This window comes from Nesoenas mayeri, assembly GCF_963082525.1.
Source record: "Nesoenas mayeri genome assembly, chromosome: 12".
Taxonomy (NCBI): Eukaryota; Metazoa; Chordata; class Aves; order Columbiformes; family Columbidae; genus Nesoenas; species Nesoenas mayeri.
The window spans coordinates 13,252,260-13,276,247 of NC_137547.1; the positions used below are offsets into that span (position 1 = coordinate 13,252,260).

Below are 23,988 nucleotides of genomic sequence, written 5' to 3' on the forward strand. Positions count from 1 at the left end.
CTCCCTTATTAGCTAGTGTTTTCTGTGGCATTTGGAGAGAAACCTATCCTGTAACAGGGCTGGATGCTCCTCTGTCCTCGACGTTATCAATTTTTTGTGTGGTGCTGACAGATTTCCAGGGGCTGGTTTCTCAGTTTACACCATATTGGGAGACTCCTCGCCAGCTCTCGGTACAGAAAACCAAAGTGTGGTCTGCAGTGGCAGTGGTGCTTCGTCCCTGCCCTTGCCGTGCAAGGACGCGGCACGGGCAGAAATTCAACGTACAGGCTTTATTTGTCACTGCGCTATTTGAGCGTGGTTTCCTCTCAGAGGGGCAAGAACGCGCGGCTACTTCTCATGGAAATGTGGAGTAACCACGATGCTAAAATGGCAGCGAAAGAAATAAGAAAATGGCGTCATCAGTGAAATTAGTTTCGATGGCTTGATTTGAGGGCGTCCTGCCTGATGCAAGGATGTTTTCAGTAAGAGGTGTTATATTACAGGCTTAGTTATGACTGTACAATGAAGATTTTAAATCATTGAAATCTGTAGCTTTTTCGCAGTATGCCCTTAAAAACTATGATGCCGAAGAGGCGGATATAATAGCTTATTCCACTGGATAATCAGAAATTCTTTGCTTGCATGCTATAAATATTTTTAATGTAAGGTTGCATTGCAGACCTCAAGCCCATTGGAATTACCTCATAAAGTAATTTATTTAAAATAAACTCCAAAAAAGAGCCATAGCCTTAAGTTTTGCTTTGATTGCGAATCTCTTGATGTATTTATGATTTTTGCAGGGTTGTATTTTTTAATTGCAATGCTGATACAAGGATACTTACAGCGCAGGGGAGAGACTCGTCATGGCGCTGAGCAAAGCCTCACACCAGGGTCATTCCTCTGCATTTAAAAATCTTGAGGAAAACAGATGGCCATGTATGTGGGAACTCCACGAACAAGCTCAGATTTCAGATTGTGCGGCTTGTTCGCTCTGTGCCGATGCCGTTGCTGGTGTTGAAACGCTGATGCCAAAGGAGATGAGCTTCTTGCGGGTCCTGCTGGCCTGATCTGCATGGACACCTCCCCTCGCTGGAGAAGTTGTGTTCCAAATGAGGTGACATTGCATTTAATTGCATTTTGGTTTCTTTATGAAGACAAACAGAAGCTCTGTCTGAGCTGCTTTCAGGTGTGATTCCCAGTGTTAGCGCGCTGAACAAGCTCTTTCTGGTGGCTCTCAGGTAATGTTTCCTACTTCTGTATTTGGTAGGCAAGAGTCTGTCCACCTCCTTTCTCTAATTCAGATGTGTATACATATATACGTATATATATATATAATATTTTTTTCCCCCCCAATGTTTTTCTTCCTTCTGTTCTTTGCATGACCTTTAAGCAGGCTGGGGTTATTCAGGACTTTGCTTTGTTATTGCACAGATTTCTTTGGTGCTTTGTAGCTTGGTAGGACCTGGGATTCTTGGTGTACAGCTCCCAGTTGCATTGTAGGGAGATGGAAAATGAGTAAATGTCTGGGAGGAAGAGAGGGTCACCAGAGGAGGTAGCGCCGCTTCTTACACCATTTTTGTGTCGCATTAACAGGTGCTGTCAAAAATGATTGTGCAGTGGAGGCTGATAATTGTATGTGGAAGAGAACCTCATTCTGAGCAATTTCACTGTAAAATTTTAGACTAAAAATGGGTTATCTTAGTTTTATGTCATTAAAGTGCTTGTGACTTTGAGAAAAGCCTGCTAAAACCGCTTCTGACAGTGTTCCCATGCGCTGTGTAGCCCAACATGACAGGGCAAAGATTTTTAGAGCCCAAGAATGAGAGACTAATCCATGTAATTGAAGTTATTTTGGCTTCACTCTGATTAAGGGGAAAGACACAACAAACGCTATGGATAATTACTAATATTTTAATAATCAGCTACGCTGTATAAGGAATATATAAATTACATAAATTATTATAATTTATGTATTTTGGTGATTTTTTTTAAAACTAAGTGTCCTACTTCACTCAGTTTAATAGTTATGTTTGGGCTTGTCAAATCTTGTAATGTATCTGATATATTTTGTAAAATCTTGAAATGCGTAGGGACATTGCAATGCATTTCCGTGTTTTGTTATGAGTTAAGCTGCTTCTAAGTACAATTTTAAGAGAAAAACTGAGATCTTTTAGTGCATGAAAGCCTGAACTGACTGAGTATCCTATATTGAATTAGAAGAAACTAAAATTGAGCAAGATCATGTTTCAAGCTGGGAATGATGATCTTTGTTTATACACAGAACACACAGTGCCACGTAGCGCCGATAGTTCAGATTTGGGGCTGCTATGTGAGAGCCTGGCACAATATTCCAGTAGGTAATGTGAACAGTGGCATTTTTCTAGATGTTTCCAGTGTGATAAAGCTGCATTCCCTGTGTGTCTCATGGTATATGATGCTTATATTTGCTGCAAACACCTTGTGCTCTGGCCTCATGCTGCAGATGCGTTTTGGAGGACGGCGGTTGGATGTGGGATGTGATGGTGCCTTTCCGTGCTGGAGGTGGTCTGATATTAACTGATAGTTTTATATTAGCACTTCCATGCTTAATGGATGGCCTCTTGGCAGAAGCAGGAACTAAGAGATGTTTGTATTTCTTCCCTTGAAATCTGTATGTCTAAGGACATTTTCTTAAAATTGCTAGTGGAGATAATAAAATCAGGTGCTTCATCTGGAGCTACTGTTCCCAAACCATTACTGAAGAGTGGATTTTTTTTGTTTATCATCATCCCTGCTGGTCCTTTGCAGGGTTCAGTGAAACTACTGGAAATCCAGCACTTGGAAAGATTTTAATCAAAGAGCAATTGACTTGAAATGGCCCCAGATTGTTCATTTCATTTCCTCTTTTCTTCCTCTGCCAGTGAAAAAGTAAGCATTGCTGTCAACATCCAAGGCCTCAGCATACTATTTGGCAACATTTGCCTTCTCTTGACAGCTTGAATACCAAGATCAAGTATTAAAAGTATGGCCTGGCTGATGGAAGTAATTAAGAGACTTCTGTGAGCCAGGAGAGAGTTTACTAACCTCATTTACTGCAGTAAATGGAAGACACTTTCAATCTCCTGTCAAAAAGAGACCATCAGTGCCTGCGTGCCCTTTCGTACTGATAATGAATTAGTTACTGGGACACTTTCTTGCTGGAATTCCAGCTGGAGTAAGGCAGCCAGTGTCAGGGAGCAGTTGTCCGAGATGGGGGGTGACAGTGGAGCATGGTGAGACCAGGGCAATGGCACAGCCTGCCAGGGTCCTGCCCCCACTGCTGGGGACACTTCTGCAAACCATCCCCAAGCGAGGCAGAGTGCGACTGGATTTCAGCAGAGAGGGGAGAACGTGAGAATTCAAGGGGTGAGAGATCCAAGAGGAACCGGAATGTGCTGAGGAAAAATGGTGAGAGCCGGTAGATGTGCAAGAATGTGTGGGACGAGCTGGCAAATGGGAACCTGGAGGTGGGAGAGTGGGTGTATTTCTATGCGTGTCCTTGTTTTGTGAACACCATCTCATCAGATATTGTACAAGTTGAGTAGGAAACATTCAGCAGCAAGTGTTGCGGAGAACCTGAGAGGGGAGTGAAGTTGTGCTGCTTCCCTTCCAAACGAGGCGCAGGAAGATTGTGTGGGAGTCCTACAGTGACAGAGAGGAAAATTAAATACCTCTCACTAAAGCAGGACAACGTGATATGTGACATTAGGGCACTGTGAGCTTTTTGCGTAAACTCACCTCAGGGAAATAAGATAAATTTTCTTTTTCAAGCAAAATCCAGACTATGTTGGGATCCTTGCAATGGCAGAGCTTGTGCACGGAGAGCTGCAAGGTGAGGATTTTGCCTCTGAGGTTTTAGCAAGGCTTGTATTAGCTATTCCTATCTTTGCCATCTGCCACTGTGAAATAGCCCTTTGTTTCCTAACAGTATCTCTGTTCTCCTCCTGCTTCTTCTCTATTTGGATACCGAATATGAAGCAATGCCTCGTTGCACAATCAGTAGCATCTCCCCTGAGAGGGCAGCTCCTGTGATGTGGGTCGTGTTCTCCCTTTGGTCCCCTGTGCGTGCTGGACGCCATATGACCCTGTCCTTGTTGCCATCCACAAGTGTCCGTCGCAAAGTCAAGCCTTGCCTCTGGGATTGCAGGGAGCTTTTAGAACAGGTACAACGCAGTGAGCACAACTAGCGCAGTTCGAGACCCAGACTCTATAGGTGGTGAACCCTTGTAGCTGTTATGTGGCCTGGGGTTTTTGAGGACCAAAATTTTCTAGCGTAAAGTACATCTCTTCTATCTTTCTGCCCACCTTTGTTCCAGAGAGTGCTGCTTTTCCTCTTAGCAGATGGACAGTTGTGTGCATTTATATACATCTGTGAATCTAAATGTCCAATGACCAAGAATAGTGTACCACTAGGGGGCAATGCAGTGAACCCAGGGAATAAATACTGATCCAGCAGCCTGACACTCCTTGCTTTCTTAATGGGTGGCATTTTGGCCACCAAAGCCTCAAGTGACAACCCCAGGAGCCCTTGTTTGGCCTAAGCACAAGCAGTCTTGTGAGCAGTAGTAGCAGGAGCCCCACCATCAGTTGCTGAAACTCCCTCTTCTGAGGTTTAACAATTAGCCTGTAATTAACAGAAGCAGCAATTGTGATGCTACAGTCATAATGTTTAGCACAAGGCATAGGGCAACCTTTTTAAAACGTACCTCTCCTCGGTGAGGCATTACAGATATTATCTGGAATGTGTGAGGATTTTCATTTGCTAAAGGAGAAGTTTTTGAGATTGAAAAAGGCAATTATCATCCCCTAATTGGCATTCGGTGCAACGTAATCCCTTAAACGGACCTAGTGAACTGCTGGGGAGCTGGGAGGTTTCATTAAGAAAGATACTCAGACTGGATTTACTGACTTCAAGGGAAGTTCGAGCACATATTAAATTACTCTGCCGATTTACCGTTGTTGCTGTGTACCTTTCTAGGCAGGTATGGGCTCAGCTCGGGGCACATGTCCCTCCAAGGAGAGAGGGGCGGACCGAGGGCGCTCAGGTAGGATGTGCATCTCTTGGGGCTTTGAGGAGCCCGGTGCTCACAGGATGAGCAGCAAGCCAAGGCAGCCAGGACCTCTGCAAGCTGCAGTGCCCAGCTCTGTGTGCTCAGCACCGGCTGTCACTGCTGGAAAGCTGTAGATCTGCGCCGTAGAGATGGTGGGCTGCTTTTGTGTGCAAAATTATCAGCGTTCTTGGGATGCATTAGATACAGTGTTCTCTGCAGCATCAGATCCTCACCATCAGAATGTGGCTGTGTCTACTGCTCATATGTTGGTGTGAGCTTTGGAGGTCTAGTCCAGGGGTGTCAAACTGTTGTTCACCAGGGGCTCAATGTAATTGCACAACTACTCCTACATTTATGCAGTCCTAAAATTGCGTTCCTGCCTCTGAAGGCAACCGCGAGGCTGATGCAGCCCCTGGTGAAAATGAGTTTGACATCCCTGGTCTAGAAACACTGTTTGTTGTAATTCAAGGTAATTTTTTTCCAATTTAAGTTGGAAGCAGGGTAATCAAACAAACAAACACCAACCAAATAAAAACACACACAAAAAAAGAGCCCACAGCAACAACCAAAAAAAACCTTGTTGCCCTCACAAAGTCTTTCCAGCCACGCAGACAGGCCTTACAAAGCTGTGTCTCCATCCCTTCCCAGCTCTCCTGCACCAGGCTGGTCCTGGCCCGGTTCGGTGACTGCGGCAGCCCTTCCCTTGGTGGCAGCTGCTGTACAAGTTGGTCCCGAGACTCATGCAAGGATCTGGATTTAGCTTTCCTTCTTCAGACTGTAACTGTGGTTTCTCTGCGAGCATTGTCTAAAAATAAAGCAGGACACGGTGTGCAATGGAAAGAAGAAGGCTGTGTAGAGGTCGCCACTCTTGAGTGTGTCATTCAAGGGCTGTTTCTGGGGGGACCGCATTGCGTGTCTGTCTCAGAGGATGCTAGTTTGTTCTCTGTCTGGGGTACAGAAAGGGGTCACATTCTTGTTTCCAGCTGAAGGGGGTCACAGGCTGTCACATACCTCAAATGCTTGCTCTACATATTTTGGAAGGAAAGGGTGTAGTGCCCTTTATCTCACACACGGGTGCTGGGTAGCAGGAAGGCAGACACCACACCTGTGCAGCAGATTTCTTCATTTTGGGGAAATGTCAAGTCCACCTCAGCTCCTAGAGCCAAGTAAGTAGTGAGTAGGCATGATACCTGTGGTTGTGTGCAGAGCTCTTTGTATGACCTACCATAAATATGTTTTCCCAAAGGTCCAAATCCTTATGACGGCAAGTTTCTTTCCTGTCGCAGAATCTGTGCTCCTATGGAGATCCTGAGCTCTGCCTAGGTTGCTAAATTATATAGATCAACGTGAATATTGTCAGATTGTTGGGGCAGGAACAATTTATTTGCAGGAAGATGTGGGGAATGGAGAACACAGAAGCCTCCTGATTCCTGACAGGTTTGGTTAGGCACTGCTGCAATTGTGTATCCTCATTGTAAAAGCATAAAGCACAGTAACATTGCATTCCCACTGCCTGGATTTGTTGGCAGCTCTTAATTTTGGAGCTGTGGAGTGAGTCTGCATACTTAAGATATTAGCACTTAGTGGAGTATGTAATATATAATGTTATAGTTGATTACTTTGGAGGAAGACAAAGGCTTCTTTTCCCTTTTTATGATGTGAATAATGATTAAGTTGAAATCTGGAAGTACAAATCAACTCTGTTTAATTGGTTGTATAACAGTGAAAATGCAAAATAAAGACTTTCAAGTTAGGGTGTAATAAACGTTTCCTGTTTGTTGTCTCTATGTGTTACTGCAGTTTACCCCACGGCTATTTGTTTAAAGTTCAAAATATTGTATGTTTGCTAGTATGGGTCACAAAAGTAACCTTTAGGATAAGAAGCTAACAGCTCATCTGAATCAGTTTGTTCTTGTACACCTGACCTCTTGGAGATTTATTGATATACTGAAAACTAAAAATAAAATTCTTACGCATTATCTTTTACCCACTCCAGCTGTGTGGATGGAGAGAGGCTGTGCGGTAAACTGTTCCTGTTCGCTCTCCAACTGTGTAGTTATTTCCATCCTTCCTCAACTGACTGTTTTTAAGGCTCTTTTTCACAGTTCCTATCAGGCTTCCAAGAGCTCCACTCCTGCCTGAAGCTGCCAAGTCAAAACCTCTTCTATTTTTTTTTCAGCATACTCAGGTCCAACAATCTTATCTTGGCTTATCGCTCCCACCAGCTTTCATCTGAGCTCCCTCAAATGGAGAGCAAGAGGAAGCAGCTGCTGGGACACAGCGATAAAACAGAATAGAAGCAGGACATTTCACTAGGATTCAATGCATATTAAAACAGGGGATTAATGCATTTTCATTTTCACATTGCTCTGTATGGGCACCTTACTGTACCTCTGGTGAAGCAGAGTGACCTTTAAACTTCTCAGGAGTGGGCTGGGGGGAGAGCTGCAAGCACTTCAGAGCTGGGTGCTACAATATGTATCTGATGTTAGTGCAAGGCTGATATTTTGACTGACGCTCTCTTTCTCCTTTTCTGCAGGGATTCCTGAAGAATGAAAAGGATAATGCATTGCTGTCAGCCATTGAAGAGTCTAGGAAGAGGGTAAGTTGGAAGGAAGTACTTTTTTTTTTTTTTGTTAAGGGATGTCCCTAAGGAATTAATAAATTAGATATATAATAAACCAGTGGAATTCAAGAGGATTGTATTGAGACCATAGAAAAATTAGACATTTGGAAGTACTCGCTTAGAAATTCCAGAAGAAATACTTGTCAGTTGTATTTCAGCTGTAGTATTTTGTAGATTCAGGAGGCTCAGAGCATAAATCTGTTTGAACAGAACAGCCCAGTGCACTCACTCCAGCCCACTCTGCATGGGTGCTGCCTTTTCTGGAGATCATGATGCTTGGACATGGGATTTATTTCCTTTGAGAAATACCGTGTGCATTGACTGCCCGTACAGTGAATGATGCTCAATGAATTTATTGTAGCTGTTTCTCCAGGTTACAGGAGTTGAAGTACGTACAACCTCATTCAGGCCTATGCAGCAGAAGTGCTGTGAGATTTAATTGTTATGTGTGTGTAAGAGCCAGAACACTGTACTGCAGCACGCTGTCCAGAGCAAATCTATCATACAGAGAGAGAAATATAATTTTTGAAGCAGTGCAAAGAAAAATGCTATAATAAGAAAGAAGGAGTTGTCACTTAAGCTCAGGGTTTGCTGAGTCCAGTTTTCTGCTCACGAAAGGAACCAGTACTTAAAAAGACAGGCAGTGAGCCTCCCCTGTTCATCTCCTGTCTCTTTGCCTCCAAGCAAGTAGTTGTTTTAAGGATTTTCTGAAATGGAAGTTGTTTTCTGATGTGAAATTAATCTGATCCTGTTTCTAAGTCTGTTTATGCTTTTGGTATCTGTCATGTTCTGGGGCAATGGTTTCCACAATTGAATTATGCAGTGTGGAAAAACGCTTCCTGTTGTTTGTCTTAAAACTGCTGCTCAGAAATGTCATTGTGTGCTTCTTAGTGTTCCTTATGTTACAGTTGTTTCCCTCCATGTACTCTTGGGGCATGAGGTTTAGAATTGAGCCTGGGTTTCTTTCAAATGATAGGAAATAGTACTTGAACATTATTAAATTGTTTTAATTACAGATAATTATACTGTAAGTATCGAAGCATATTTAAAACATTGTTGAAATGATTGTAGTAAAGGTAAGGTTAAGACATATATTCTACCATGAACGTATAAAGTGGATTTATGTAATAAAACAAAGAAACATAAATCTTATGCTTTAGTTGCATGCAGACACTATAATCAAATGTTTGCCAAATGTCACTGCCTCTTATCAATTAATACTGGGGAACATTTTGCCCCTTAATTGACTGTATCCTGACAGTGGGCTAGAATGAGATGAACAAGTTACTCAGCCAAGCAAGACATGTAGCTGTGAACGCTGCAGCACAAAGCTGTGTGAAAGATGGAGAAGGCTGGGAAAGGGAAAGAGGTGGAAGATCCAATATAGCTTAGTATCTATTTAGAATTTGTGGAAATATTCTGATTGCCTGTCCTAGTATGCTCGAGGCTACTAGTTAGCATCACCCCAACAATAACAGGAAAGGTAGTGAAGCATCCTCTTTATCCTGGTGCTATTGCAAAAACAAGGAATATTGAAGGGAAAAACTTCTTCCTTCCATGAGTTCCCTAATTGGATCTGAAGACAATTTAGCAGATCAGCCATTTCACAGGCAAAAGGATGTTTGTTTGTTTTCTCTTGGGATGTGATTTTCCTGCGGATTTTCCTGAGTTACGTTCCTGATGAGAGAGATTTTCTGATTCTCTGGCACCAGTTAGTTTTCCCTAATGCTTCTCTTTTATCCTATTTCCCATTTAAAAGAAAAACATACTGGTAAAGACCTGAAAATGAAATACGGGCAGTAAACACACGTCTCTGTTCAGAATGCAGTAAGTCAAACCTTTATAGCCTCCAGGGAGCTGAAAAGCTAATTGCCATTAGAGAAGTGAGTCTCAACAAACTGCACAGATCAGTGATGACCTGTACATTGTGTGCATGCTGCTAAATTAAAGAAAGAAGCCTATTGATTTCTAGCCTGCTAAGTTTTGCGTGTATTGCAGCATCATGGAAAAAGACAGTTTCCTTATTTTACCAGCTAGGTGTATGTGAGAGTTGTCTTAATGCCACACACACCTACTCTCTGAATCCCCTTGTACCTGAACAGGAAACCTCTTAAAATAATATGCAGAACACTGTTAGCTCTTGAGGGCTGACCTGGTTGATTTATCTAGTTGCTATTTTCTGCTGCATTTTTATTCGGCCTATTAACAGCAGAGCTGGGTGGTTTGGTGTTCCTGTATGTTCCTTAGCTCCTGTTCTTCACCAACAGACTTTCGCTATGGCTGAGGAGTATCACCGAGAATCAATGCTGGTTGAATGGGAACAGGTGAAACAAAGGATTCTTCATACTCTGCTTGCATCAGGGGAAGATGCTCTCGATTTCACCCAGGAAAATGAGGTAACTCTTGTCTTTCTAAACATCGTGCATGGTCGCACACAGCAAGTACGCAGCTGGCACTGCTGAAACCACCTCTGGATTCGTCTGTAGCTACACCTATGTGAAAATGAGAAACACCAAATCTCTAATTCTAGAACGGCTGTGACTAGCAGAATGCTTTGTCTAGCAAAATATCAAACCTTTTTGATTGCTTTTATTGACTGATGGGTACAAGCAATGGATCTCATATTGCTGAAGTGATGTTTTAAGCAACATATGTGCAAACTGGAAACTTAGTCACACCAATACATGTTAGGTCAATATACCCAAGGGACAGAAAACACATTGGGGTGAACTTCACCTTCAGGAAACCTTTGCGAGGCTAATGAGACCAGACAGTTTATCAGGTGCAGCTGTGCTCAGATGTATGTCTTAGAGTGTCTCTTTCCCTTATCACTGTGCACTAGCCAGGACTTATGACTTTTCTTAGGACACTGATGAAATCTCTCCGGTTTCTTGGCAAAACCAAATTAATATGCAACAAAAAAAGCAATATACTTTCCTTTTTACCGTAGTGTCTCATGCCGTGCAGATTACAGTTTTGCGCTGCTAAGACCTCCAGTGTTCAGCAATTCAAGGTTAATTCAGTAGTGACCAAATCCTTTTTGCAAGGCCCCATGTTTAACATGAAAAGGTATTGACTAGCAACTTAAAACATGCCTTATCATCTGTTGCAGTTTAAAACCTCACAGTTTATTCTCTTAAAGAAAATGCTTCAGTTATATGAGTAAAGTAAATCACAGTTAGCATGCGGAGTTGTGGGACCTGCACTTCTCTGAGCTAGAGGCTTCAGGCATCGGTTGAGATCCCTGGAGCGCAAAGTTACATCACGATGCTCGGTGAAAACTGTCACCTTGAGAGGAGAGGCGATAGAGGCTGGGGGATGGCAACTTTCTGTGCTTTCAGGCCAGAAAACAGGCCCAGTTTTTTATAGTCATGTTCCCCACCCCCCTTTAAAAAAATTTAAAATCTTGTTCACTGGAATGACTTACAGAGCTGAAAAATACATTAAAATTTTTAAAAGCCCTTGGTGTTAATGGGATATGACCTGTATAGGGATTTGGAAATAATTAAAGTTGTTAATGAAATATCCCTTTCTGAATAGTTCTTTTAAATATAGGTTAATCCCAGTTAGCATACATCTTTTTATAGAAGCTGTCTTTCCCAGAAAGTATTTTACTGGTACTTTACTGTGACTTCTCAGAAGGTTGTCCAGTTTTCCAATATTAGAAATGCTAAATAATGCAGGTTGAATTCATTTAAAACTGGGAACAGCTATCACATTATTTTAGGATGTGAGTCTGAAGACTTGGCAGCTATTCTGATAGCTCTGAACATCTTTGATTTGTGTGAGAGTTACTGGTGTGGGGTTCTCCTTTCAAAGTGTGGATATTAACTGCTAGGAGAAGCACTTTGAAACATCAGAAAAGGGATTTTACCTTTTCAGAGCAGGTTATTAGTGTCAAATGGATACTACCCCCAGTCCACGGCACTCGAGATGCCAAGCGTCAAATGAGTGGGAGAAGGGGAAAAAAAACCCCTTTAATGTGCTTCATGAATGAGTTTCAAGACTCAGTATACACTGTCACTCAATAGTACTCTACTCTTTGTTTCAAAGCACTCGTAGTATCAGTATGTCATTTCAAGAGCATTTAAAATCCTTGATATATTCCAGTCTTAGCCTCAAGAAGTCAAAGGTCTGAGAGGTTTGAAGTGCATCTACTGTGTTAAAAGCCTGTTATCTAACCTCCCCACAGCAGGTTGCTCTTCTAAAACCTTGTTCCAGTCAAATAAGTTTTTTGTGTGTGTGTGACACAAACAGACACAGCCTGTGGAATATAGTAGAGGTTTAATTGATATCCTCTGGAGATGGAGAATCAACTGAAAAGGCACAGATCCAAACGCAGCAGGGCCGGTCTGCCTGCGAGCCAATTCTTAAGCTTTGGGCAAGCTAATTTGGGCAGAGTGAAAATACCAACACATTATTCATGGAAATAAGACCAATTAACACACAAAGCTCATAATTTGAAGAAACTAGCACAGGACTTGCCTGTAGGGTTTTCTGCTCCCCCTTGTCTTCAAGCCCAACCTTCTTCCCATAAGGAAAAACAGAGCTGAGAAAAAAAGGTGGTGCTTGGGGAAAGGGGAGGAAAGCCCAGGTCTTGTTCTCAAGGTGTGAAAAACCTGTGCTTGCAAGGTGTTTGTTCCAAGTCTTGTTCCACTAGGTGCAGAGGCATTTCTTTTTGTCCTTTTATTCCAGGTTTTTCTTTCTTCCACCCCCTCCCCAAGTTCTTCTACTCCTGCTGTCAAGCAACCCACTCCCGCAGTGACGGGGAGACGCTGTCGCTCTCCGTTTCTGTTCTGCCCCGTGTCACGTCTTCATATCCCTTAAATCCCAAGGACTACAAGATGCTTTCCGCTCCCACGCTGCACCGCACTGTGTGTTGGTGTTTCTCCAGCTCTGTCTCCTGCCTGGTTATTCACCACATCGACTGGCCAAGCCAGTTGGAGCGCTGACAAAATGTCTGCCCAGATTTGTGCTGAGGAATGTGCATATGCATATGAGGCTGATGAATAATGCATCTCTGCATGCACGCGGTTTGGTGCGCGAGTGAGACTGAATGCTCGGCTGAGTACAAATGAAGGAGGGCTCCTTTGAAAAGCAGCATCGTTAGGCTAAATGAATGTAAAAGATAAAAATGTGATGGCAGTGCAGTATAGCTGCAGCTTTCACAAATGGATAGTATTCAGAATAAATATTAGAGTTCTGAAGAATGTTTTGGAAAGACCTTGATTCAGGGCAGGGAGAAGCAAATGTGGTTGATAAAAATGGCACAAGCCGTTTAAGCAATATCAGAGTAGATATGCAGGAAGATTTGTGTGTGTGCACTTGCACTTCTGCCGTCCTTTGTGCATCATCTCTTTTCTGTTTTCACTTTGCTCCTCCACTTAAGCTTTAGGATCTGACCTAAAACACGATCATTCTCTTATGCTTCTCTAGCTGCTGTTTCCAACGCATCTCTCGCAATCTTTTCCTTGCTTGAAAACTTGAAGTTCTGACTTGCCATCACAGGATATCCTGCCCCTTCCCCAAATTCTCCCTGAGCTTGTAGGGGTTGCCTCTTCAGACACTGGTGACCAGCTACAGAAGGATTTGCTTGTGCAGTTATCCATTTCTGCAGTTCAGGGTACAGAGTGGAAACAGCCTTCCCCATGCTGACCCACTGCTTCAGTTTTCATTTTGAAATTTCAGCACAGCCATCCAGATAGTTCGATGAGGTAGTGCTTGCTTTAAGTTTAATAATTCCAAGATGAAGCCAGAATGCAAGTGTGAGAGAGAAAAAGCAAGACATAAGTTTGTTCCCATGGCTCTTGGCGCAGGAAAGAAAAGCAAGACAAATTCTGGAGTTCCTGAATTTTATCCTTGCTGAAGTACCAAGTCGATAGTGAGCATTTAAAGACTTCAATTTCAACGTGGCAATTCTCAACTCATTATTAATTAGTGATTCTCAAAGCATAATGATGAGAGTGAAATTAAAATTGGATGAAGGTAAAAAAACCTCCAATGTGAGAGCAGTAATTTCCTAGTTTCAGGTGTGCACTTTTGAATTCAGATCCTTACCTGTGGGCTTTAGCCTGTCAGTCTTACACCGCTCTCTGGAGCAGCAGCCACGTGGATGTTCTTTGGAGCTGCAAAGCAGCAGCAGGAGAAAAAAGGAACCAGATTCACAAAACAAAGCCCCGATCCTTATGTTCCTGGTGTTCGGGCACTGCTTGAAAAGTGACACTAAGTCACAATGTACCCTTCTTCGCTTGCTTTAGAAGATGAAACCTCATCAGTAATTAATGACAACGTCCATAATTTAGCGTTACTTTAAATAACTCTGCAATTTATCTGGCACAGCATAGGGGAAGGCTGCAAAGCGCTATTTCTGCCATCATGTCTGTTTCCCAGGAAACCTGCTTTAACAGCTTCTTTGTTCTTTAGAACAAAGAATTTGTCGGGTTTTAGGTGGGTTTAAAGGAATTTGTGTCAGATGATGTGGCACTGAAAGAAAAATGCAAATGTTTCTGAATATCAGTATCCATTAGGATTCACTATGAAGAATATTTTTAGTGTAAGTTCAGTTGCAAAAAGAAAAAAATGGGATTTCTTTGGGGTTTTTTAGTAAAGCATTTTTATACTGCTTAAGGTCTAAATGCATCTGCCTGATTTTATAATCAGGTTGGACATAATTTAAATTGCATTATTACTGAAAAATTAATGCAGTGGTAAACTAATTCCAGCAATTTTAAATGATTGTCCAGATTTACCTTGGATACTTTAATTCATTTATATTTTGCTATATCAGGAACAAACACAACTGATTTTTTTTTTAATTCTGTAATCAACTGTTGTATGCTACACAGAAAGCAGTCATCACAAATATCAAAGTTCTTATAATTTCCCAGCAGAGGTTAATGCCCATATCTTCACATATAAATTTGTAGCTAACTCAGAACAGCTTCTTGGCCATTGCAATTGCGTCACTTTATTTGTCTTTACATTTTAAATGCCTAAAATTTCCCTGTTCAAAGCTCCTGGACTAGGACAGTGGGCAGCCATCGTCTTTGCAAGAACATGTGCTCGTGAGTGTGAGATCCCACACAATAGAAGATAACCTGGGTTAAACTGATCTAAAATTAAAATTATAAGCATTTGGGAATGACTGAGAGACTGTTCAGTGTGGAGACTGATCAAGGCTGGAAGTTGATGTTTGTATTATTTCCAAGTTGGGATACAGTTCCCAAAAAAGCAAGATTATTTTGGAGACCCTGTCAGCATTTTGCCCTCATTTGAAACAAGAAATGGAATGATGACAGCATCTGGAGAAAAGCTGCCCATTTCTCAGATCTTTTCCTGAAATCTGTGCAAACTAACTCATGGCAGGAGTGTTGGTCCGGCCGTGCTGTGGCCTGACAGGCGTCAGCAAGGCTGAACTTGAGCTAATTCAACTCAAAGTGAAAGCATTTTTTTTTTCCATTACACTTGGGTTTTGTTGTCTGTTTGTACAGGCAGCAAGTTGGGCACATATAGCTGAGCTCTTCCAGGAAAGACTAGAATGTGTCCTTAAGCAATACATGAAGGTGATCCTATCTACACACTTTAGCGCTGACATTCTGGGTAACTGATGTAAGGAAAAGTAAAGCTCTTTGGCAAAAAGCTTAATTTTAAAACTCTGCAGATGCACCTGCTCTTTCTCAGAAAAAGCTGCTGATTCCACTTTAGAGGGATATGGATGGATTTGGGTTGTACGTAACAAACCAAGGTACAGCAAGGCCTCTTCTAGGTGTTTGCTTGGCCTCTTTCAGTTTTTAGCTTATGTGCTTTGCATCCTCCCTCCTCGAGGAAGTAACAACCATCTGAGATCCTCGAAACTGTACCTAAGGTAGACACCTGTAGGGAGCTGAGCAAGGTGTGTGTGGAGACGTGTCATCTGTTGTCAGACCAGCTGCACCTGGAAGACTCAAATGAGCTTTTGGGTTCAAAGTCTGAAATTCTGAGACTGTTGCTTCAGTTTCAGACCTGAAAACATGTTTGCTTTTCTGAAAGCTTGTCTGTTCCTCTTTGCTTGCCCCAACTATGTCAGATGGTTTCATAATAAATATTATGCTTCTATACTGAGCTTGTCTTGCTTTTATCTTCAGACCATCACGGCTGTAGCACCACTCATGAAGCAGCCGATATTAAAGGAATGTTTACCTCAAAGGAATCTGTCTTTATAATGACTGCACTTTGTTTTTCAAACCTAAGACTTGCAATGCTGATGCTGAAATGAAGAATTACATTTTCAGGAAGCAGGAAACATCAGACAGTATTACATACTTAATTAGGAGTATTCGTTCCTCCAGAGTGGTGAACATTCATGTTCAGTAGTGGATATACTGAAAACGTAACTGTGGTTTGTAGTAAACACTTATAAGGATAAATTTATGCAGCATTAGAATGTTATGTCAGTATTATATTTCAAGTTTTATAAAAGAGTACAAATTTTCCATGCCGTTGCCTCATCCACTGTCCCTCTGCACTGAAAATATCTCAATCCTGACATGGTCTCTATGGGTGGGAAGATATTGGTTTGTTTTCAGGTCAGTATATTGCCAGCATCCTCCTCCTTCTTACAACTGACCAGCAATGGGGCACCTTTTGACAGATAGCTGAATGCCGCGGTCACATTTTGGGTCCATGTCGTGGCACTAGGACAAAACTGGAGTGTCAACCTCGTTAGACTGGATCCACTGAGCTGGTCCGTCGAATTCTATGTCCTCGCTCTGATGGAGATTCAGACTAGCTGCTTCGCAGTGAAATGCTAACATGACAATAGGCAACCTTTCAGGAAACAAAAGGAAAGAATTAAAATTATAAGATGCTATCAAGAGACACTGATGTCCTAATTCTAGAGAGATAATGGCTGGTTTTTGCACTGAATACGCAGGATTTCTGTCACTTTAGAAGTTTAAGCTAAATTAGGAAGATAATAGGGTATTGCAGTGAGATCGTGCATTTTACTCTGTAGAGAGTTCAAAACCCTGTTCTTAGTTCTGTCAGTAACATAGTTATGCTCTTGTTCTTTAGGAGTAGATAGGTTGGTAAGATGCATTGAACTGACTTTATACCTTCTTATCTGCTTCTCATTAAACAGCCGAGCTACATTGGTGATTCGGGCCCTCCGGGTCGCAGCTCTTTGGACAGCGTGGAGATGGCGTATGCCCGGCAGGTGAGCGAGAAGGAAAAACATAGTTAAATGTTGTGTTCTGCGGAAAGAGAGGTGGGGAAAATAGAGATCTGTGAGCATAGCATGTACAATATGGTAGGTAAAACATGAAAACATCTGCCTGGAGTTAAAATGCAATTTGAAAATACAGAAATTTAGCCTGAATTTTAAAAGTGTACTCATCTGTATGCTACAGGATTTTTTTTTGTCAAAAGAAGATCCTGAACACTATATATGACTGTAGGAGTCATTTATGCTCATATAGGAAACCGAACTCTTTCACCTTCCAAAAAAGAGATTTTTAGAAATCTCTGTTAATGTGTAATTGTATGCAAATGAAGACTTTATATTCCCTTTATTCTCACATTGCTTTTCTGGTCTGTGCCTGTAGCAAAAAACATGCTGAAGTCTTAATCCTGATGTTTGTCAAATTATATCCGATTCTAATGGCATTGCTTATGAGAAGCTTTCGTGCATCAGTGATGAATTAATACGTCTGGTAGCATTAGTCTCCCTCTGAAAATTTTCAGGGAAAACTGATAAACCTTTACATAACCAATTTGTTACTTTTGTTATTTGAGATGATCTGTTTACCAGCACTGTTGGAAACAAAATAAAAGAGAAGGACTTGATTTTTCAAAATGGAATATGTGAAAGGATGTGGACAAAGCATTGCCTAATTTGCTCACAATTACTCCTATTGTGTGCATTGGCTCAGTCTTTGCTGAGCCAGATAGCAGTGTGTACATCTGTTTTTCTATGTGCGCGTTCAGTTATGGTAATGGTGAAGAAATGAATCACAAAATAAGGTGCATAGTTGTGCTGATAAAGCGTACACTTGATTTACAGGTTATTAATGTACAATAATTTGTCCCATCTCTACTGTAATATTCCTGTATTAAGGATCTTCCTTGTGGCATAATTATATCCATACTCTGGGCTGATGGGATTGCTCCCAATGTTCTGTGTCTCTGGGAAGCCCAACCTCTCCAGCAGTGCTGGTTCCAGGGGCAGCTGCAGGGTTACGGTGTCTTCCCTGCGGGTTGAGCAGGTCAGTTCTTGCCAGGTTTACGGGCTGCGGGCAGGCTGCTCACCATGTGTCATGGAAATGTGGCGTTCGTGGCCAGGCTTCTGCTCCCAAAACACTTGGTGCAGTCGCCGTGTGCTCCCGGCAAGGCTCCTGGAGAAGATGGCCTGGCTGAGCTGTCCTTAACGCCACCCTGCTTGTGTGCAAAAATGCCCGGGTTTCAGCGCTGGGTCTGTGGCTCCTGTGGGTTTCAGGGGACATCTGCGAGTCCTGGAGATCAGGCAGTCCATGCTGTTTCAGTTTACCATCAGCTGCTTCATGAATAGCTCAGACTGTTTCACAGGAACACCCTGAAGTCCACAAATGTGATTTCACTGGTGCTAGATTCTGGTTACAATCCTGAGCTCTGCATTTTGTTTGCATGCTGGGAATGTTGAAGTAGTAACGCATGCAAAAGGGACTTAAAGTATGATGGCATTGCCTTTCTAGCATTGAGAATGGTTACATTCAGATGTAGCTGGAAGGTCTTTGGACTAAGAGTGGAATAAACAATAGTAGAAGCTAAATTAAGACCAAGATTTAAATCAAAATGGGGATGTGTGTGTGTATATATATGCTTAAGGGAAGGTTTTGAAGGGGCAGGTTTCTGTTCTCATTTCTCTGTGTCAGATTTCCATGAATACTGCCACAAGCCAGCAAAATCCTGTTTATGTCAGCAGGTAGGATGCTGCCATGCAGGGGAATATCACATCAACCCAGTTGTCAGGTCTCTTCTGCATCTTTGTCCTCCAACCATTAGCTGCAATTAGTCCAACAGGGCATTCAGTGCAGTGCTTTGCCATGCAGAACCCCCCAAAAGCGGGATTGCTGCCCATCTTCGGGCAGACCTGGAGCTTTGGTGTGTTACGGAAAAACGGCTGGTGATGATGCCCGTTCCTCTTGCATTGGATTAAAGCAGCTGATGTGGGAGGGAAGCAGAAGGGACATGCTGGGGATACTGTTCTTGAAGCCTGGTTCATATTTTGCTGCTGTGGCTGTGGAGGGAGAAAGGGAGTAATGTGTATTGTTAAACTTGCTTATTTTCAATATGTTTCAGATTTATATTTATAATGAGAAGATGGTGAATGGACATCTGCAGCCTAACCTGGTGGACCTTTGTGCTGTTGTTGCAGAGCTGGATGATAAGGTACTGCCAGTGTGTTAACATAAGGAAATGTATTTAATCTGTTTTCAGCTGTGATTAGCAGCCTGCTGACATTGGTGGAAAAATACTGATATTGCCAAAAAAAATTGCATGGCTCCACAAAACACAGAGCAAATACTGGAACCTTCTCTAGTACAGCAGGGCCCACCTGTGATGAACTTGGTCATGGTGAAAATTTCTTAACATGGTGAGGAAGAAAAGAACCTGGTTTCAATGCAGTGTCCTGAAAAATGCTTTTCATTTTGAATGGGTTGTGTTTGGGTTTCAAAATGTGGTATCTTAATATTCTTTGAATGTGTTCAGTTGTAGGTGAAGGGTCTTCAATCAGCCCATGCTAGAGTTGAAGTAGGCTCCCTTAGCAAAGCAGAAAACCCATAGGATTGACTTTAAACCAGTGATCTGCCTGCCTTTTTCTAATCTGCTCCTTTAATTGCGTTGCATTGATCCACCCCAAAAAAACCCAAATGCACAACCCTGGCCATGTTTGAGAAATGGCTTGGAGGAGAATACTGCAGGAGGGTCAAGTAATGAAAAAATTTTGCAAGTGGGAGAGCACAAAGCTGTTCAAAAGCTGCGGGGCAAATGCTTCAATCGGATCTGAACTACAGGTGTGCGTCTTTGCTTTGAACAGCTCTGCTCATTTTGCTAGGGACAACACGTCGAGTTTCAGTGTTCTTGCTGCTTTGAAGCACTGAGATCAAACACCCACCCTTGCTGAAGCTGACAGTGCTGTTACTTCTCAGTATTTTGCCGTTTCAGCGGGGATACCCTGATCCTGTAGACACTGATACGATCTTGTCCTTGTGAGGGAGCAGACCTGGATGGTTTTCAACTTTTTTTTGTATCCAAGTGCTCAGTGTCCTTTAGATATTTCTTATCATAGCTGATTGCACAGCTTTCCAATGGCAGCCAGAGCAGTTGCTTATATGAAAACCTGGTGTAGCTGTGGTACTTACTGAGTGGGAAGTATGAACTGGGAATGGGAAAGGAGGCTGTGAACCAAGTACCCAGCCTAGTTTTAGAAATCCTTGTTGATCCTGGGTGACAATTGCAGGTACAATATTTATAGCCATCTTCTTGCACAAGAATTATACAGAGAAGCCTAGGAAATTTGAATTCTGCAGGACAGGAGTGGCTTACTTTCGTGGCTGCATCCAGTATCTCCATTACAAATATAAACTGACATTACTCTTGTGTTTTTAATGGTTAAGAAAAGCATAAAACACCATGTAGCTCAAAACAGTGTTGCCAGTTCATCTCTATACTAATTGCTGTTACATGGAATGGCTCGTTTATAGAACATCTCTGAGATGTGGGCCATGGTGAAACAAATGACCGATGTTACCCTGGTTCCTGCTAGCGATGCCTTGAAAGTCCGGACCAATATGGAGGTGCGAATGGAGTTTGTGAGGCAGGCTCTGCGCTACCTGGAACAAAGGTAAGGTGAATGCTCTGGCTAGCACAGTTTATTTTTTTAATAAGTCAGAATGGCTTTGTAATGCACACAAACATAATAACAAGTCAGCTACCTCATGCTGCTCACGGAAGTGTCTGCTGCCTGTCTTTTCTGCAGGGCTTAGAGCAGCCACTTGAGTATAAAACTGTTTTAGTTAAAAACTGTTCCAGTTAAAAAGGCCTTGAATCCATGGGGAGTTGGTTTAGAAGATGCAAAAACCTTTTCTTCTTTCTTTTGTGTTGCCCTTAGAATATTCTTTATCTGTCTGTGATATGTGAAGATTTTTCACTAGTGGAAAGAGATCTATTTCCTCTCTGCAAAAAAATCCCCTTTTCTCTGTACTCCCTTTCTGATTGCTGATCTCTGTCAGCAGCTGGTGCTGGGAGGAAGCGAGGACAGCACGGGGGACAAATCTGGTGCGATGACTCAGGTTCTGATCGTGCCATTTCTACACTGAAAGGTTGTTGTAAAAATTGGAAAGGCTGAAGCTGAGACATCTAGCAATGATTTTCAGACTCTGGAAAGTGGTTTACTGTCTGTATCAGCAAGTATCGTGGGCACTTAAGCTCCTTGACCAAGAAAACGCTTGGAGAATCGCAGGCTGTGGAGCAGCCCGAAGCTGGGTGCCTGGGTGGTTGTATTGCGTATTCACTGCACACGTGGATGTTGCGGTGTCTCGTAACCGTGGATGTAATGCCTGCAGGCTAGTTCAGCAGTGGAAAGCAAACAGTGTAGTGCTTGGGCATTTGTTACGGGTACAGATCTGCCATCTGAGCAGCGAAATTGCTGCGCTGCGATGCAGCACGCTGGGAAGAGACGTGTTCGTCTCCTGGCACGGCCCCGTCTTGGCCCCTGGCTTTGGCTGCCACAGCTCAGCAGCTCTTGTCACCTCGTGCCTGTCTGAGCATAGATGAACCGACACATGAGGAAGATTGTCTGTTTCTTTGGTCTCAGCAGTGTGCAATGAGCCAGTGACTCTTAACCTCATTTGCCAAATATCCAACTTTTGAATTTTTCAGAGTCCCATTAACTGCTAACTGAAATTAGGAATTGGTTACATGCAGTTCTTCCCAACCCTCCCAATTGTGGAAATTGGGCCATTCAGGCTTGATTTTATTTAAAAAACAAAAAAAAACCCACACACCAATGTGCTTTGCTTTGTAGCTTTTCATTCCTAACAGGAATTGGCTCATACTGGGCTGTTCACTTGCCTCACCAGCCCCTCACACAGACGAAGAGGAGATGTTGTGCTGTTCCCAGCTGTTCTTGCCTTAGTTGCTGTGAAGCAACTGTGATCTTAAAGCCCGGAGGAGCATGTGCTTAACTCAGCCATAGTGTGAGTTATCAAGATGCACTGATGCTTGCCTGTGTTTAGCATAGCCTTTCAGTTTTGCAGTCTGCTGGTGCACGAGTCTGTTGTGTGCTGCAGAGAAAAAAAGAACTTGGTGTAACTTATTCTTACTATATGTGGTGTTGAACAGTTCTTTTGTGACGGGATTGAGAGATAAAGCATTAGAAGGGAAAGGCTTTTGGCCAGTTACATAATTGAGTTTAACTTAGTACTAGGAGAACCTAATGAGAGGAACCTCATGATAGAGAATTGAACCCAGAGCCATCCACCACAGGCTCCAAACACGGTTTCTGTTGAGACTGCTGAATACAAGGATCTTCCTAAATCATCAGAAGTTTTCCCCTCATTTTGTCGTAATGATAATGTTTGAATATCAAGGTAATTTCCTTTAAACTGCTAATTCAGTTGAATCTGAAAGGCAGCGGATGTTTCTGTAGCAAATATATTTCAGTCTGGTCCCATGGGGGTTTTTTTGTTTGTGGTGTTTTTCAGTTACAAAAATTACACCTCGGTGACAGTCTTTGGAAACTTGCACCAGGCCCAGCTAGGTGGAGTTCCAGGGACCTACCAACTAGTCCGCAGCTTCTTGAACATCAAACTGCCCGCGCCTGTCCCTGGTCTCCAGGTATGTCCATCACCAGCAACCGAGCTAAAATAATAACACAAATCTGTTTGCTCCAGCACAGCCAGGAAACTACTATGTCCTCCGGTGGTTTTTCTGTTGTTTAAACTGCTTTTAGGGCAGCTGGCTCTTAATCCTTCTCTGGAATTTTTCATTAGGAAAATGGAAGATGGTAGACAAAATTACTTAGAGTTCAGAACTAGTCCCAAAGCACGGTGGTGCTCAGTAGTTTGAGTTCTAAATTCTAGAATGTAGGGTCTCTTCTGGTGGTCTTTTTAGAGACCCACAAGCAAGCATAAAAAATATGATGTTTCAAAAAAGCAGTAACAATCTCCCTGTTTTGCTTTTTCTCTTTTCTTACACTTATTGTGAGATTGTGACACCAGTTGTTGATACCTAAATGTGTAATGTGTTAATCTGCACAACTTCTGCAGAGCTTAAACCTCATAACCTCTGGCTTCTGTAACGCAGACAGAATTTTTTACCAGTGATAAAGAAAAATAATTTGAATGTGCTGCTTTTTTAAAAATTAGTTATCTGTTATTCTATTTTCAGGATGGTGAGGTGGAAGGCCATCCCGTCTGGGCACTGATTTACTACTGCATGCGCTGCGGGGATTTGACTGCAGCCATGTATGTGGTGAAACGGGCACAGCACCAGCTGGGCGAGTTTAAAACCTGGTTCCAGGAGTACATGCACAGTAAAGATAGAAGGTAATTGGGAACCAGGAAAGATCTTTGTGAGGGGTGGGAATTGCTGTGTGGTAGTGAAATAATCAGTAGCTCAGTAGAAGCTCAGGTCTCTTCTGGTGGCGATGGCTGCCTGGTGGGTATATTACCTACCTAAATTACATGTAAGAGGTTTGCATATTTTATATTTTGTGGCTTTGGAGTCTAAAAATCTCCAGAGATAAAGAGTTGTTTGAAAATACGCAAAAATGTACATTTCAAAAATTATACAGTGAGGTAGCTTTGCTGTTTTACCATAGGATCTGCGCTGTGTAACGGCAGGATACAGCACACAAGATACCAGATTTAGTCTCCTGTCATGAATCCTGTGTCTTCTTATTTCTCCTGTTGCTTATTTTAGTTGCATTTCCTTTGGGGAATGCTTTTTCCTGCACCTGTTTTTATAAGAATGCGACACAATAAAAGCAAGTAGTGTTTGTTAGAGGCCTTTAGAGGCATTTACTCGCATCTTTCTTGTGCTTATTCTACTCTTCCTGTTTTGCTGTCACTTCACACAGGCCACTGGCCAAACTACTACTTGTGTGGCTGCAAGCAGTTTTAGTTACAAATAGTTTAATGAGATACAGTATAATTTGTTTATTTGGTTTTTATTGCAGCTATGAAAAGATTCTCTGCCTACAGATTTGACAAACAGTGTCTTAGTCTAGGAAAACACTTTATTGTTTCAATTCTATAAATTCTGTACAAGAGAGTACAAGAAATAAAATTACAAAGA

At 42.3% G+C, this 23,988-nt stretch overlaps 1 protein-coding gene across 1 annotated transcript in view; it reads left to right on the forward strand.

The window, feature by feature from the left end:
- NUP93 (nucleoporin 93) overlaps positions 1 to 23,988 on the forward strand; it is a gene marked incomplete at its 5' end in the record, with an annotated part of 71,637 nt that overhangs the window by 32,595 nt on the left and 15,054 nt on the right. Inside the window, 7 exons of the mRNA XM_080351923.1 lie at positions 7,588 to 7,650; positions 9,942 to 10,070; positions 16,793 to 16,867; positions 18,988 to 19,077; positions 20,394 to 20,533; positions 22,395 to 22,527; positions 23,080 to 23,237. Coding sequence (XP_080208049.1) covers positions 7,588 to 7,650; positions 9,942 to 10,070; positions 16,793 to 16,867; positions 18,988 to 19,077; positions 20,394 to 20,533; positions 22,395 to 22,527; positions 23,080 to 23,237 — 788 coding nt within the window. The remainder of the gene's footprint in view (positions 1 to 7,587; positions 7,651 to 9,941; positions 10,071 to 16,792; positions 16,868 to 18,987; positions 19,078 to 20,393; positions 20,534 to 22,394; positions 22,528 to 23,079; positions 23,238 to 23,988) is intronic.